Here is a 14853-nt window from a genome sequence, read left to right as displayed (position 1 = left end):
ATCAGATTGCCTCATGCAAATAACCTACGCAAAGCCAGCCAATTACGTTTATGGAAGACCGGAGCATGTGCTGCGGCCACTGTGATTGGCTGTTGGCCACGCTTCAGACAAGCCTTCCGTCAAGCGTTAAGCATTCAACAGGCCCGTGGTATAAGTTCAGTTTAATTCAGTACATTATTTTTTAATCAAATTAATTAAACTGAAAAGTAACTCACATTACTTCTTTAAAAAAGTAACTCAAATATTAATGTGTACATTTATAAAGTAATGCGTTACTTTACTTGTTACTTTAGAAAAGTAATATTTTTACGTAATGCAAGTTACTTGTAATGCGTTACCCCAACACTGCAAAATAACTTTGTATATTATGGGTTCCTAAGAGCACTAGTGATAAAAAACACACATTAAAGGTCACGTTCTTTCTGATCCCATATTTTTTAAACCCTAGTTAGTGTGTAATGTTGCTATAATAGCATAAATAATACCTGTAAAATGATAAAGCTCAAAGTTCACTGCCAGGCGATATATATTCTCTTTAACAAAATTCATCTTTTCGCCTACAGCGAATGGCCGGTTTGGACTACAGCCCTCTACTTCCTGCTTTAATGACGTCAGTAGAACAGTTTTTTGACTAACCTCTACCCACAGGAATAAAGGTACATTCACATTATAAGCGACTAGCAGTAGCAGAGCGACGCGATCTCGGCGGCATCCGGCGACACGAGCGACAGCGTCAAAGTTGAAAAATGTTTAACTTTATGCAAATTATGAGCGACATTCAGGAGCGACTACCAATGAAAACAAAGCAGAGGAGTTCACATCATCCGCCTCTCGTCAGTTACTGGAGTGCCCTTACTTACTCATTTGTTTATTACAACCAGATATAGAAACTCCTCTTTTGAAAGAGATGATCGACACACAGCGACAAAGTTGCTAAAGCTGCATACAGACTAGCAGCGACTTGCAGTAACAGAGCGACGCAATCTCATTGATTTCAATGGAAGCTTGGCGACTAGGGTGGCCCTTCGTGCCAGTTCCGCCGGACAGGTCACGAACATGTTTCGGGTGCGTTCTCCAGAAGTCGCGTTGGTCGACCGTATACATCATCAAGGTTTCCAGGTTTGGGCGTGTCCAGTCGTACGACAAAGTTGAGAAATGCTTAACTTCATGCAAATTATGAGCGACATTCGGGAGCGACTACCAATGAGAACAAAGCAGGGGAGTTCACGTCATCCGTCTCTCCTCAGTTACTTGAGTGGACGTTACTCATTTGTTTATGACAAACAGATATAGAAACGCCTTTTTTGAAAGAGACGAGTGATACACAGCGGCAAAGTCGCTTATAATGTGAATGTACCTTACGTCAGTCGCCAGCTAAGCTAACGGCAAGCAATCAGAACTTGTTACGTATATTTCTGAAGGAGGGACTTCATAGAACAAGAAAGACATCAGCCACACATGAACACGTGTTATATTGCGCACTGTATACACAATCAAAGCTTCAAAAACACAGAAAGAACCAGACCTTTAAATTATTATTATTATAAATTATATAATCAGCTATATATATTTTAATAAACATGTAACATTACAGCTTTACCAATTTGATCTTCTCTGAACAAGTTAACATTTGTTTTTTCATTAATTTCCTAAGTTACTTCATTTATTTTTATAAAGTTTATTTGTTTTACTTTTAAAGCAAGTTTTAAATCCAAGCCCGCTCTGTATTGGTTTGCAGTAACATCTCAGCCTTTGGGCCATACTTTTACAGACTCATTTGTTTAGACAGGTCGCCCCACCCTCAGTGCAAACAGGGCCAATCTACCCCCCCCTCTTTATCTGAAGAGGGGGCTGAGTTTGAGTTTTACGGAGGCGGTGGGGGCTGTTCAGCATAAAGCGCTCTGGCAACACTTCAGACTGCAGCCGCTGTTTGGCAAAGCCTCAGTGAAATTCCTCACCGTGTGGAGGAAATAAATGGAGACATTCATAAAACTTCCAGTTTCTTTGCTGTATTAGAACGCTGATGCACTAGCAACCGCAATGTTGGTATGGAGTCAAAGTTAATTGATTTCACTTTATATTTCAATCGTTGACCTTACTCGGTATTAAATATATCAAGGTTATATTTACACAGAATGTTCTTTACATTATGTAAGATGATTATATGTAGAAAACAGTCAATCTGATTGACTGCATGTTTATCTTTCCATGGTTGAATCAACATCAAATTCACAAAACATAAAAATCATAATTTTTCTCTGTAGAATATAGAGGATACCAAAAGAAGAGATAAAAATCAAACGTTTCGATTGAAAAGCACATCTAACACTAGATTAATCCACTGCTGGTCTGTAATTAAATCCAACCGACTTGAATCAGTCAAATTTAAGACATCTGTACAGATAAAGCAAGTCAGACACTGATCTGAGACTCAGATGAATCCCCTTTATAAAAGAGTTGGCGGCGAGTTAACATACCCATGTGCGCACACAAGCACAGATATCATCTCACATCCTCATCCCCACACGCATTCAGATAACAAAACGGATCGCCTCCACTCCTCTAAGCCGAATTTACTGATAAGCAATCTTATAGCTTTGATTTCACAGAAACAAAGATGTTAAGAGGCTAAATCACACGACACGGAGTAAGAAATGAAAAACAGGCAGACGAAACGAGAAACTTTTTGACCCACATATTGAACAGTAAATCTCACATCACCCATTCTAGGGCTGTCACAATGATTAAATAATCATCTAATCGCAATTGTTTGACCTCATCGTGATGATTTCAGATCACCGCAATGATTGCACATCTCTCTAAAAAACACCAGGGGGAGCTGCAGCCCCTGTACAAACAAAACAGTATCGGATTACTTTTAAATATGCGTTATGTGTATTAATATTTTCTGCCAGGTAAACCTTGCAAAAAGTTTTAATTTAAATAATCACAACGTGTGAAAATTCTTTTATAAACAAAGAAAAAATGTATGAGAATTAAATGTCAAAGCAATAATCGTCAAGCCCTAAAACAGGCAATTAATCGTCAGACAAATTTCATAATCATGACTGCGCTAACCCATTCATAACATGTCTAGGTCATATCACAGCAAAAATAAAATGGTTAAACAATGATGCCCATTTAGGACCATTAAGGTGTTTTATATTACATTCCCAATTATCAACACCATATGGATAAAGGAGACTGCCTCACCCCTCTCAAAAAAAAGTAAAAAAAGGGTAATTTTCAACCCAGCAGCATTGTGTCAGAAAGGGAAGAAATCAACCTGTTAGGTTGTAATTTAACTTGTATGCTGGATTGTTTTAACCCATTGTTGGGTCAAATTTCCAGCATTTTTGAGCACAGTTGTACTTGAGGTCACATACAAAACTTGTCCAGACCAATGATAATGGATCATAAATAATGTTACATTTTTAAAGTCAACCAGATATAAAGTAATGCTCAGTTATCAGTCAAAACACAAAGAATGAAATAAGTCTTTTATTGATGAACCAGGTCATTATCCATGTTCCCAAAATACGCCAAACAGGCTGAACGATGACGTTGCTTCAATAGACTATATACCTCGAGATAGCATAGAAAAAGATTTCTGTCTCTGTGTATACCTCATAAACCCCCATCTACCCCCCCCCACCCACCCTTGTTGCATCCACACCCTTTTTGGAACAATAGTGACATTGAAAACCGCTTCTCTTTAAGCATTTAAGAATGCATATAATTTTACTCCCAACAACCACCATTATACAACTGATCATATAAAAAGCTACACATTATTACACTTTCAGTCAGATTACATAGGAAGTGAGATTAGTGTTGTACACTAGCACGTGATAAAGATCCAGAAACCAACGAGGCAAGTCCACTAACTTTTTAGAAGACAATTAAAAAAATAATAATAATACAAATTATGGCAAAAAACAAGTGTTTTAAAAGGCGGCTAGGGTAAGTACCATGAAAAGGCAGATTTATGGAAAAAACAAGGAATAAACAAAAAAGACTAAAAGATTCATAGTTCCATTGTAAAAGATCCTTTTCATGTGCACTCGTCAGCATCCGCATCGAATCCCTCCGTACTTGCGTTTTCCATCCAGGGCAAAATAAAACAAAAGGGTCAGAGCAATAAAGAGACAGACTTCCACAGCTTCCCATTAGAAATCTTTCTCTCGTCTGCGAAAAGTGCGTGTTGTGTGTCAGGCACTTTCTGAAACACTAGCCCACCCCTCTGGCAAACCTTCCACGATTCTTCAAATCACAATGCAGATTCATTCAACGATACAGCTGTGGAGAGAGCACAGAACGCTTTAATATACAAAAAAACAACAACTATCAAACATGTTCAAGTAACACCATTACAAACACTTCCTTACCTTCAATACTTTAGACCGTGTTTATAGGTCCGTGTCAAACCAGGCCAGCTGATTAGAGTCTGTTGGGGGCAGGCCATCCATCAAGTCCTGAGCATGGCCCAAGTCTGGAAGCCCCTCCACTGGATACTCCGCTCCAGGGTGATGACCTCCCATCTCATGCTCAAGCATACCATCCATGCCCAGAGCATCCTGACCATAACCCGAGTGGAAAGACCGATAGCTGGGGTCTGGAGGAAAGAGATCATTATTAATTTATTTTTATTTTTAAAGCAGTGTGTAGACATTATACCGGCAATATCAAAAATCTTACCATCTGGCCTAAATCCAAGAGAATCTCCCTGAGCACCGATATCAAGACCAAGATCACCAGTCTAAGACACAAGTACGAAATGGTTTTGAGTCATACAGCATGAATTTCACAATGTATTGCATAAGCAGTGGTGTGCCCATGTACCTCATTCCAGGCCATAGGCTCGGATCTGAACAGAGAGCTGGTAAGTTCAACGGAAAGGCGTTTCTTGTAGTCCTGGGGCTTATCCTCGGACATGCGGAACAGCACAGCTGCCGCATATGTAGCTTGAGGGGAAAAAAAATACAGATTCGAGATTAAATCAATCCTTCAAGGGGTATCAAACCATGCTCCAAAAATAGTTTGCACCAACTAAACCCAGTATTTAAGATCAACTTGGAGCAGAATTTAAATTCGTCCGTCAGTCTGCATCAACATGGGGCATTCACTCACCAACTCCCTCATTCCTGGAGTGCAGGAGCTCTGTGAGCGGCGCTGTCGCTCCTTCTGCCTCAATGGCTTCTGCTGCCTCCTTATCCTGAGCAAGCTCACAAAGCACTCCTGCTGCTACCCGCTGGATGTTCTCAATGGGCGAATACAGCAGCTACGGAGAAAGACCGAAACTTATGAAAAATTCATAAGCAACCCCACGGTTTTGGTGCTTTGGACTGTACATTGATCGTGTACGAATGAATGAAAAACACATACTTGTACAAAAAGAGGGATGGTGTTGAGCCCCCTAATGACAATTCTGTTGTGTACATCTCTGGCCAGGATGTGAAGTGCTCCAGTGCAGCCTTCAACGATCTCCTCCATACGAACTCCCTCCTAAATATTGTGGTTAGAGACTGTGTCAAACTCCCATTTTGCTGTGGAATATTCACCATGTAAAGTTTGATTTCTACTAACCACAAACTGTTGCTGTGTACCGCCCATAGAAGTGCGCCTTTGGGTGTCTTGGTGTGCCCGCACCAACAGTTGGACCAATCGGGGAATTGCACCTTGCTCACGAAGTGGGGCATGATTTGCTGGGCATAGCGCCAGATTACGGATCAGACCGACAGTGGCCTGGAAAAAAGGGGAAACATGCAGGTCATGGGTACATGCGTGTACTAGTTGAATCACTCGTATCAAAACTTAAGTTTTAGACATACCTTAATAAGGGGCCAGTGTGAGGGTGGGTGTAGCAATTTGACCACCACAGGCAAGCCATAGTGGAGGCGTACTGCATTCTGGGCCATCTCGGCGTCCTGGTGTCGGGAGGTAAGATGGCGAAGCGCACAGACTGCAGGCTCTGTAATGTCCTCTCTGTCGCCAGCTCTGAGAACAGTGCGAACCAGGGCCTCAATCCCACCCACCTGACAAACCATCATTTTATTCTTGTAGTTGTTACATGTGAGGTTGGACAGGATGCCAGCTGCACAGGTGACCACATTGATGTCATCAGAAGCAAGAAGCTGAACCAGCGTGCCGAGAAGTCCCTCCATCCCTTCCTACAACGCAAATAGAACGAAAACATGAATAACCATACCAAAATTTGGAAGCCTCACATGCATGCTCTGTGTAAACGTACCTGCTTGGTGGCGGCATCTGACAAGTTTCTGAGGGTCCAAAGACAGTTCTGCACCAGACGCTGGCTGGGATCCGTCAAGTGAAGTCCGAGAGCCTGCATACCGCCTAAAAACCCCCGCATAAGACGGCAAAGATGTCACACAGATATCAGGCACGTACGAATAAAAACGTAATTGGGAAGAGCAGGCGTGCACGTACCGGCCTCTACGATAGCGGGTTTGTTGCTGGAGCAGACAGACAGCACCTTGAGAACACGGCTCGTGGTCCAGAGCAGTTTCTCGTACGTGTATGTTCTCATGATGTTCACCAAAGCCTGAGGTCCACCACTGGCCAGAATGATCAACTGAGGTGGCAAGATCATAGTCAAATAAGTATGGATATAAAAAAGCATGGATTTGTTAGCATCCCTACATTTGCAGAAAAAAGTACAAAAGCGGTCACAAAGTCCTAATTACTTTGAGGTAACCAAATGTACTTTCGAGGTACTAATATGCACCTTTTTGGCATAAAGTGGTCACTGGGCTGGAACCTTTGGTAATTTTTTCTGAGAGTGATATAGGAGAATTAAAAGGTTTTCATTTAGTGTACCTTGCTCTCCTGGTTGCCATAAGCCAGGATCTGCAAGCAGTCTGTGGTAATGGCAAGGAATTTGACATTGGTCTTGCTGAGCAGGGCCACCATCTTCTGAAGACCCCCGGCAAGACGGACAGCCATTTTAGCCCCTTCCTGATGAAGCAGAAGGTTGTGCAGTGTGGTGATGGCATAAAACAGCACGCTGTCCACAGGAGACCTATAAAGCACAAAAGTTTTTCAAAGTTAATTTAACCAAAAGTGACTCGAAAGCAATCATAATTAAACTTGATGCACTTCAATAAATGAGGACACGCTGTTTGAAGGGCTTCCATTAGCTCTAAATTAACTTTCATTTGTCACGTCAAATCTTTTAAGACCAAGCCTTTTTTGTGCCCTTACCCCAGCATCTTGACCAGGGCAGGAATTCCTCCTGACTTAAAGATAGCGAGAAGCCCCTCTCTGTGGTGTGACAGGTTGTGCAAGGTGCCGGCGGTGCAGCGGGCAGTCTCTACATCATTAGTGTTCTGCATGGTCCTCACGATGGCAGACACCATCTGGGGAGAGCGCATGATGGCGTGGCGAGAAGCCTCTTTCTTGGAGAGCTGGTGCACCATCACTGCGGCTTTGTTCACCACCACCTGCACAGGAAGAGCAAGGGTTTAGGAGGAACCAAGATGGAGAGCAGTTTAGTGGAGCTACGTGTGTTTAAAGTCACTGAAAGTTAATACGATATCTAACAGTTGCTTCTATTTAAGAGTCACACAGAGAAGTAACAACAGAAAAACCTATAAGCATTTTATTTGCTTTACCTTTTGACTAAATGTTGCTGGCTCTATTCACAAACTAGTTGTTATCCCATCACTCTAGTTTCCAATGCAGAAAATCTTCATGTATTTAGGTCACTACATGGCTAAAAATAAAAACTGTACAGCCTATAAATCTTAAAGCCAAAATAATAATTGGGGAATAAATATGAAAACCAAAAACGTTCTGATAAACGGTTCCTAACCTGGTCCTCGTCATTCAGAAGTTTGGTGAGCTCAGGAATGGCTCGTGTGGCAAGTTCGGCATCATCCTGGTAATTAATGAGGTTGACCACGGCATGCTTGAGCATCTGGGAAGGCTCGGCCAGCCGCTGCACGTTGGTGGGGTGAGTGGAGTCAAACTGTGTAGAGGTGATCTGCATGCCCTCATCGAGTGTCTCAGGAAACATGGCGGCACGCACACGCTGGGCACGTGTCATGGCATACTGCCCGTCTATGTCTAACATGAGAAATCATGATTAGTCAGATAGGAAGCATTTCAACTATTAACCAATTGTTAACAGGCATCTTGAAGGTAGCGTACCTGCCACCTGTTCAGGTGTAAAGGGTTGGCTGAAGCCCTGTTCCCACTCATAGAGCACCTGGTTGTCCAGATCTTCCTCCTCAGGGTTGCCTTTGCCTGAGAGAGACGGTGCTGTGGTGGTGGCCCCAGAGTGGATACCCGAATCCAGGTAGGCCTGTTGCTGCCAGTGACTGACAGCAGCTTTGCGGTCCTGCTCCATGGCCATGTCGAGCTCCATGAGGTCAGCTACATCAAACATAGCAAAGCACATTAATTCTATTTCTATAGCGATTTTCACAGTTTACAAGGTGGCATCAGCCAGTTATTTACAGTTCATCAGATAGACAAAGACAGTGATCAGACAAACTGCAACTAGTTTCAATCTTTATTAGCTATTTGTTGTAAATAAACCATTTCCTTATCAGCTCATCTATAAGTGATTCTCGCGAAATCAGACTTATGAGGTGTCATGAAACAAAATAAGAAACAAACAGTTACAAACAACTCTTCTTGTACTATTTTGCACATGATTTCAAATGACATCATAAACCAATTTTTTTTTCCACATTTAAGGGGAAAATTTCCATTACCGCAATGTGTCCATGACTGGATAATTAAAAACTCTAAAAAATAAAAAGCTTCAGTGCATGTTATAATATAACATTTACAGTAAAGAAACATGTGGTATTTGGTGATCATTGGTAAATGTAGAGACAATAATAAAGGAATATAAATGCGTCAAAAAAATTCTCATCCTCAATTATTTTCAATTATTGTTTTAACCCCCAAGAAAACGAACATTTCCAAATCAAATTTGTTGGAAGGGAGATAATTGACTGTGACATTGACTATGGCTACCAGGTAAGCAGTTCTTATTTTTTCTTTCCAGATAAAAGTTGAAATTTTGTTTGTCACAGTACCTAGACAACTTTTTAGTTCTCATTACCGAAACATGAGTTTGTAAATGCATACATTTCATGTAATATGTTGCGGTAATGATTTTTGATAATGACAATCTAGAAAAAGTAAATAATTCTACAAGAAATATTTTTTAAATCCTTTAAAAATAAAGGTTATAATAAGATTAAGGTCTGAACTTACATGTGCAAAAAAAATACATTGGCTTCAACAGCTTTTTTTTAAAAATCTGAAACTGGACACTTTTTAAGTCTGGATTTCTTGAGAGTCACCCCTGTGTGTCTACATCTATGGGCCTTTAACACCTGGTCACTTCTTGCGTTTTCTTTGAACGGATAACTATCTAATTTGTTTAAAGGTTTCATTTACAATTGGGCACATAAATCAATTTTGACTGAATGGATATTTTTACACTTGTCCAGTTTCGTCTCAGACCATTTCCTAAAGTGGTTTAAGCGATCGGCTTTAAATACATCTTGAAAAGACGTTTCAGAGGGCATTTCAACTGTTCTTTTGACGTTTTTGATATCCATCCGATCAGAGAAAACGCATGAAGTGACCAGGTGTAAAAGAGCGCAATCATTATACAAATATGTTGTAAACCTGAAAAATACTCACACTGGGTAGCCATCGTTGTCAACCCCTCAGCCTGAGTGACTTCCAAACCTGTAGAAAGAATTAAGAAAAATGTCAAACAGGGTCAAACTGCATGCAAAATCAAAAGTGGAAAGGATGTTCCAGCCTGATCACACAAGAATTTTACAAGTTGGCCAATTTGTACGAAGTGAATCGTGCAAAAGTTTGATTAGTGGGGGGGAGCAAATCATACAAAAACATACGAATGTGGTCGTACGGATTAGCCACCTCGTAAAATACGTATGGATTGTTTTGGATATCTACTTAACATACTAGCTGTAACATTTGGCTGTCCCTCTCAGACGCCAGCTGTTTTTACAAGCGAGAACGAGGCTTTAATCTACATTACAGACCCTAAAGGTAATGTTAACTGCGGGAAACTCCCCTCATTAGACTGCAGGGTGTCACGCGAAAAGACAGGAGAGGGAGACGGGGCGGTGAGTCATATTGGCAGTGCCAGTAAAAACATGCTGAGGGGTTTAGTCAACTTCATTCATCCAAAGCTGATGAGAACACAATGCAGCATCAAGCGCCACAAATTAAACTATTAAAACCGAACAGCCACAGGAGACAAAACCAACAATTAACTTAATGGCCACTTAAGACTAAACTTTCATGAAATCATTTTTAGACTGACATGTTTCACAAGTTCATTACAGTTCATGTTTTGCCATTGACCAAATTTTGGAGTGCTTGAAATGGACAGCAAAGAAAAGCAGTCTATAAACCTACTTTAAAATACAAAGCACGACAAGGAATGGTTTTGCATAATTGTCAAAAAATGTCCAAATGTTAATTTTCCTAAGTGGTCTTAACTTTACTGAGCATTTAAGGAGAATGTGATAAAAGTAAACTTGATGAAAAAATATTTTCCATTCAACTTATTCAGGGGTGGGGGCTTCTGCAGTCACATAAAATCCTATTAAAAGGTTGCACACTAATGAGAAGAGTTTATTAGTCAACAAAACAAGAAATCTTTTTACAAATGAAAAGTATTTGCAACAATAAAGTGTTGGAAATTAAAATGACAGTAGCATGATGCCCTCGCTAAACCTTGGCTGCCTGCAATTCTCCGCAGTACTGCACAGGGCCCTGGGCAGGCGACGTTGGTTCATTGGGGTCGAGTACACGTTCGGAAGCGTAAAAAGCTGCCACAACGAATTAAAAGCTGCCAAGTATTCAGAACGTCGAATTTCCTTACTGGCTCCCTGTCAAAGCAATGAACTCAAAACAGGTCAAAGTTTTAATTTTCACAGGAAACCACTTGTGTCTTTTGGAACGATTTCACAGAAGCAGTCTTCCTTCCTGCACAGACTTTTCAGTCCTTAAATCCGCAATTAAATCAGTGAAATGAGTCTTAACATCTCCACCTGCAAAGGAAGCTAATAAAAGTATCAACACTTCTTTAAATGAGCATCATCTAAACAGGTTATTTACCGGAATTAAGCCCACAAACCCCCAAGGGTGGATATTTCACTGCACTGCATCTAGGAAGTAGACAACGTAGACGGAATCAGTCTTCCTGCTACAAGGTTTTAAAAGTCCTTATTCGGCACTACATCTAGGTTAAACGCATAGTACATGCTGTGACCAATTACCGCACTGTGCTATGGAAATGGAAGCGATAGTTTGTTTCCGACTAAACAACCAATTCGGCAATCCAGTAAGCAAGCAATATCAACAATGTGGTTAATCTCGCCACCAACAGACGTCAAGCCAAGCTCTGATTTGGTGCCGTGGAAAGGAAGAACAGCATGCCGCAGATGACATCAGCACAAGACAGCACGTTCGCACATTCAAGAACGTTACATGTGCACTCCAGAACTAAATTGCAACTCTCAGCAACCAGGTTAAGTGCTGGTTATCAGCTGGATAAGCATTCGGGCCGCCTGAGAATATAATTGCTTGACTGATTCAATAGTTCCTGGAAGCATACAATTGTTAAAATTCATACATCCTTCAACATGCATAAAAATATTGACAGTAGTAGCTGAAATAAATTTGCCTTTTAAAATATGACAAGTAAGAGGCTCACACGTAGGTAGTCACAGGAAACCTCTCTTACGAAAACATCCGTGTATGTGCACATGAGACAGACAAGATAGCATTTCGAATGCTGGCCCGCACTAAAAGACTACACTAGCGGGAAATACAGCACTGTGATGCCGTGCCAATGTTAATAAATTAGACTTTTTATGGTGTATGTGTGGGGAGGGGGCCTGAACCGAGAGCTGACAGAGGAAGCTAGGAGTTTAAAAACAAACCATGTGTAGCCACTGTGATGAAACGGACCTGGAATTAACTAGCTAGTGTGGCTCTTACCAGCCTATAAGCACTCAAGACAGTCGGATACAAACAGGGGTTTTCTTTTGGTTTATATTGGCTCACCGGGGGGCACAAACAGACGGGCCAGCCATGCGATTATGGAAAAGATTTGGAAGCGGAAGCTTCAAAGTAAATGTGGAATGCCATCTCATTAGCCCTCCCAAACAAGACTAGGGTTTATTCAAAGTATCCTGTTAATCTAGTAGTGAGTGCAAGGATCTGTTGATGTGCAAGGGAGAGTTTTAAGATAAATTGTAACCACTACTATGAATAAATTGCAATTACAGACCCACTAAAGCACCGTGAAATGTGCAGATCTGTTCGATACTTTGGCGTAGTAACCCAGTTAGGGTGGGACATCTCAAGTTGCCCCTCCCTCTTTTAATAGAGCCAATAATGTTTTGTTTACCTCACAGCCTGGAATCTGATGAGAAGCCAAAATGCAAATGATGTCATAAAATCACTAATCCATAAGCGGACGTGAAAAAGTTGACAACGTACACTTTTAAATTTGGAGCACTCTAGTTTATAGATATCCTTAAGACTAATGCATGCACCGAAAAAAAACTTTGATGCAGCTTTTCTATATGAAATAAATGTAAACAGCAGTCACTTATAAACACAAAGAATTTTAAGGCACATCAGCTCGGAACAAGCACAGCATTTTTTTAAATATTGCCTAACGTGATCATGTAGTTTTGAAGAATCAATGGAAACTTGATAAACTCGTATTTGCCGTGTCGTATGGGAAAACTGCAGTTGTTTTTAAACAGACCACATTGGGTATTTCCCGCATAGGTACGAAACCCGCAGCAACTGACGAGTTACGGTCGCCGGCTGAAAACACGACCACACACACCATCGAAAAAAAGTTTCGACCTCGTCAGTTTCCACAGCGCACGCTGCAGTCGGGTTTTAGCTCCGCCCACACTTCCCCAGCGGAGACACGCGCGCCGTGACTGATCCGAGGTCAGCTCTGCTGTGCCTCTCAAGGTGGGCAAGTATGAAGAAAGTGTGTGAAACAGCTGTTCCGAGCTCTGGGAGCAGTGAGAAACCCGAGCCCCTCCTGAAAGCACAGAGGAATTCGACCGTCCGGAATAGGGCCTTTGTTTCGAGAAAGAGTAGTGAACCTCGATAGGTTGAGATGCAAGTTTAAAAATCCAGAGTTAACTTGACTTTCAGATGTCAACAAACTGTATTACTGAACCGAATACTACAACTAAATCTAGGATGACTAAAGAGCCCGACAAGTTTTAAATGCCTCCAAAACTTACTTTTAGGTTGACAAGCCAGTGTACTGACATAAGCAAATTGGGACTGAATTGTTACTGTGCGAATAGGCAAGACAGTTAAATTATTTTAAATACAATATGCAATTCAAATCATCAAGTATTATTAAAATACACAAATCTAGATTAAGTTTTTGCCATTACATTCAAGACCAAACATACAACGCGTCTTGACTGGATTTACATAACCCAATATTGATAAATCTGGCTAATTTCTAGACCCTTCACCTTTTTGTACCGTTACTAGACTTTAGTTTTTATGGAAGTTACAGCCAGTAGATCGGCTCGAGTTCACGTATATTTCGCAAATTACAAATTTAAATGTTCTTTAGCCGTTGTTTAATGGGTGGTATTTAAACATCTAACGTAACGTTACTCATCTATAATCTACCCAAGAAATCACATATAGGGGTAAGTTATTAGCGAAAAATAACACAGCGATCCCATTAATCAGGAGCGAAACACTTTGAAAATTTCATTTTTATTGTAACGTTAATAGCAGTTTATCTAATGAGATCTGCTAGTTTGCTATTAACGTTAGCTCCCCGATCGAACCATTGAACTGAATGAAAGCTAACGTTAGCTACACGTTAGCCAATGTTTGCAAAGCTGTGGTAAACAAACACAAGACGGTGTGCGTCGTGAATAAGCTTGCAGTTTACAGAAAAAAGCATAATAAAACGCCGATCAGATGCCTAAATCAAGCAAACACTAGGATAGAAAGGTTTAAATGTCCAGGTCGCGGAAAGCAGATCCATATTAAACGTTACCACGGAAAACCATGGGAAGACCCTCCCGATGCTCAAATCAAACTACATGTGTGTTAAACAATTCTCCATTTAACAACTTACCTGATGGTAAAACTGCGTATCCCTCGGTTTGGCAATGCCTGATCAAAGTGTCGCTATCCTATGGGAACGAAACAGCCAAGCCAGCCGGTGAAATTCCCGGACGGGTAGCCGTTCTCCTGCGTTAGCGGTGCGTCAAACCTTCCGCGCTGCTGTAAATCTAGACCTTAAAATGGCGTCGGTCGGACGCAGCTCTTATACCAGGAATGCGGTTCATGTATTCTACCGCACCCAAAAACTAGAGCACATCAGTGGCTCTGCAGATGATAAAACCAGCGGTACAACGTAAGTGTGTTGCAACAAGTAATAAGACAAATATATTACGTTGCAGACGACTTTGTCACAGGTTTTGCGTTTTTTAAGTCGACTTCGTGAACGTGGTATGCGCGGAGTGATATGACAGATTCAGGAAGGGCGAGGTGCGTCCATTAGGTTGGAATGTGGGTGTTTTGGATGGGATGTCGGGAGCAGCTATACAAAGGTAATGTTTGTATGAGGGATTAGGAAACTCTACTGCTGTTGCAGCAGGATGCTTGCCAGAATTAAATGTAGTCCACGAGTTACATTAAGTTTTATAACAAACTGTAACACATTTCAACAACTGTGAAAAGCTATTTTATAGTCACATATTTTGTTATTTGTCAGTAATTTATTGTTGTTAAGAAATTGTGACTAGCTATATAATTTTA

At 41.1% G+C, this 14853-nt stretch overlaps 1 protein-coding gene across 2 annotated transcripts; it reads right to left on the bottom strand.

Annotated features, from left to right (window-relative positions):
* Positions 1-3488: 3488 nt before the first annotated feature.
* LOC129454649 (catenin beta-1) lies at positions 3489-14343 on the bottom strand. Of its 2 annotated transcripts, XM_055219203.2 has the most exons (16): positions 14168-14343; positions 9685-9732; positions 8170-8394; positions 7832-8085; positions 7222-7460; positions 6838-7039; positions 6448-6592; positions 6251-6354; positions 5832-6170; positions 5587-5745; positions 5386-5505; positions 5131-5281; positions 4843-4964; positions 4699-4759; positions 4389-4615; positions 3489-4299 (listed from the first exon to the last, which is right to left on the bottom strand). In XM_055219203.2, exons 2-15 carry the CDS (start codon positions 9695-9697, stop codon positions 4410-4412), a joined length of 2340 nt encoding a protein of 779 aa, XP_055075178.1. In that variant the 5' UTR covers positions 9698-9732; positions 14168-14343; the 3' UTR covers positions 3489-4299; positions 4389-4409. The 2 variants fall into 2 exon arrangements, with proteins under 2 accessions (XP_055075178.1, XP_055075177.1); XM_055219202.2 differs by lacking the exons at positions 9685-9732; positions 14168-14343 and having other exon boundaries at positions 8170-8434.
* Positions 14344-14853: the final 510 nt, after the last annotated feature.

The sequence above is a fragment of the Misgurnus anguillicaudatus genome, chromosome 20 (genome assembly GCF_027580225.2).
Source record: "Misgurnus anguillicaudatus chromosome 20, ASM2758022v2, whole genome shotgun sequence".
In the NCBI taxonomy this organism is placed as follows: domain Eukaryota; kingdom Metazoa; phylum Chordata; class Actinopteri; order Cypriniformes; family Cobitidae; genus Misgurnus; species Misgurnus anguillicaudatus.
The sequence above is the reverse complement of the archived record's forward strand: the minus strand, read 5'-3'. Positions and strand labels throughout refer to the sequence as shown.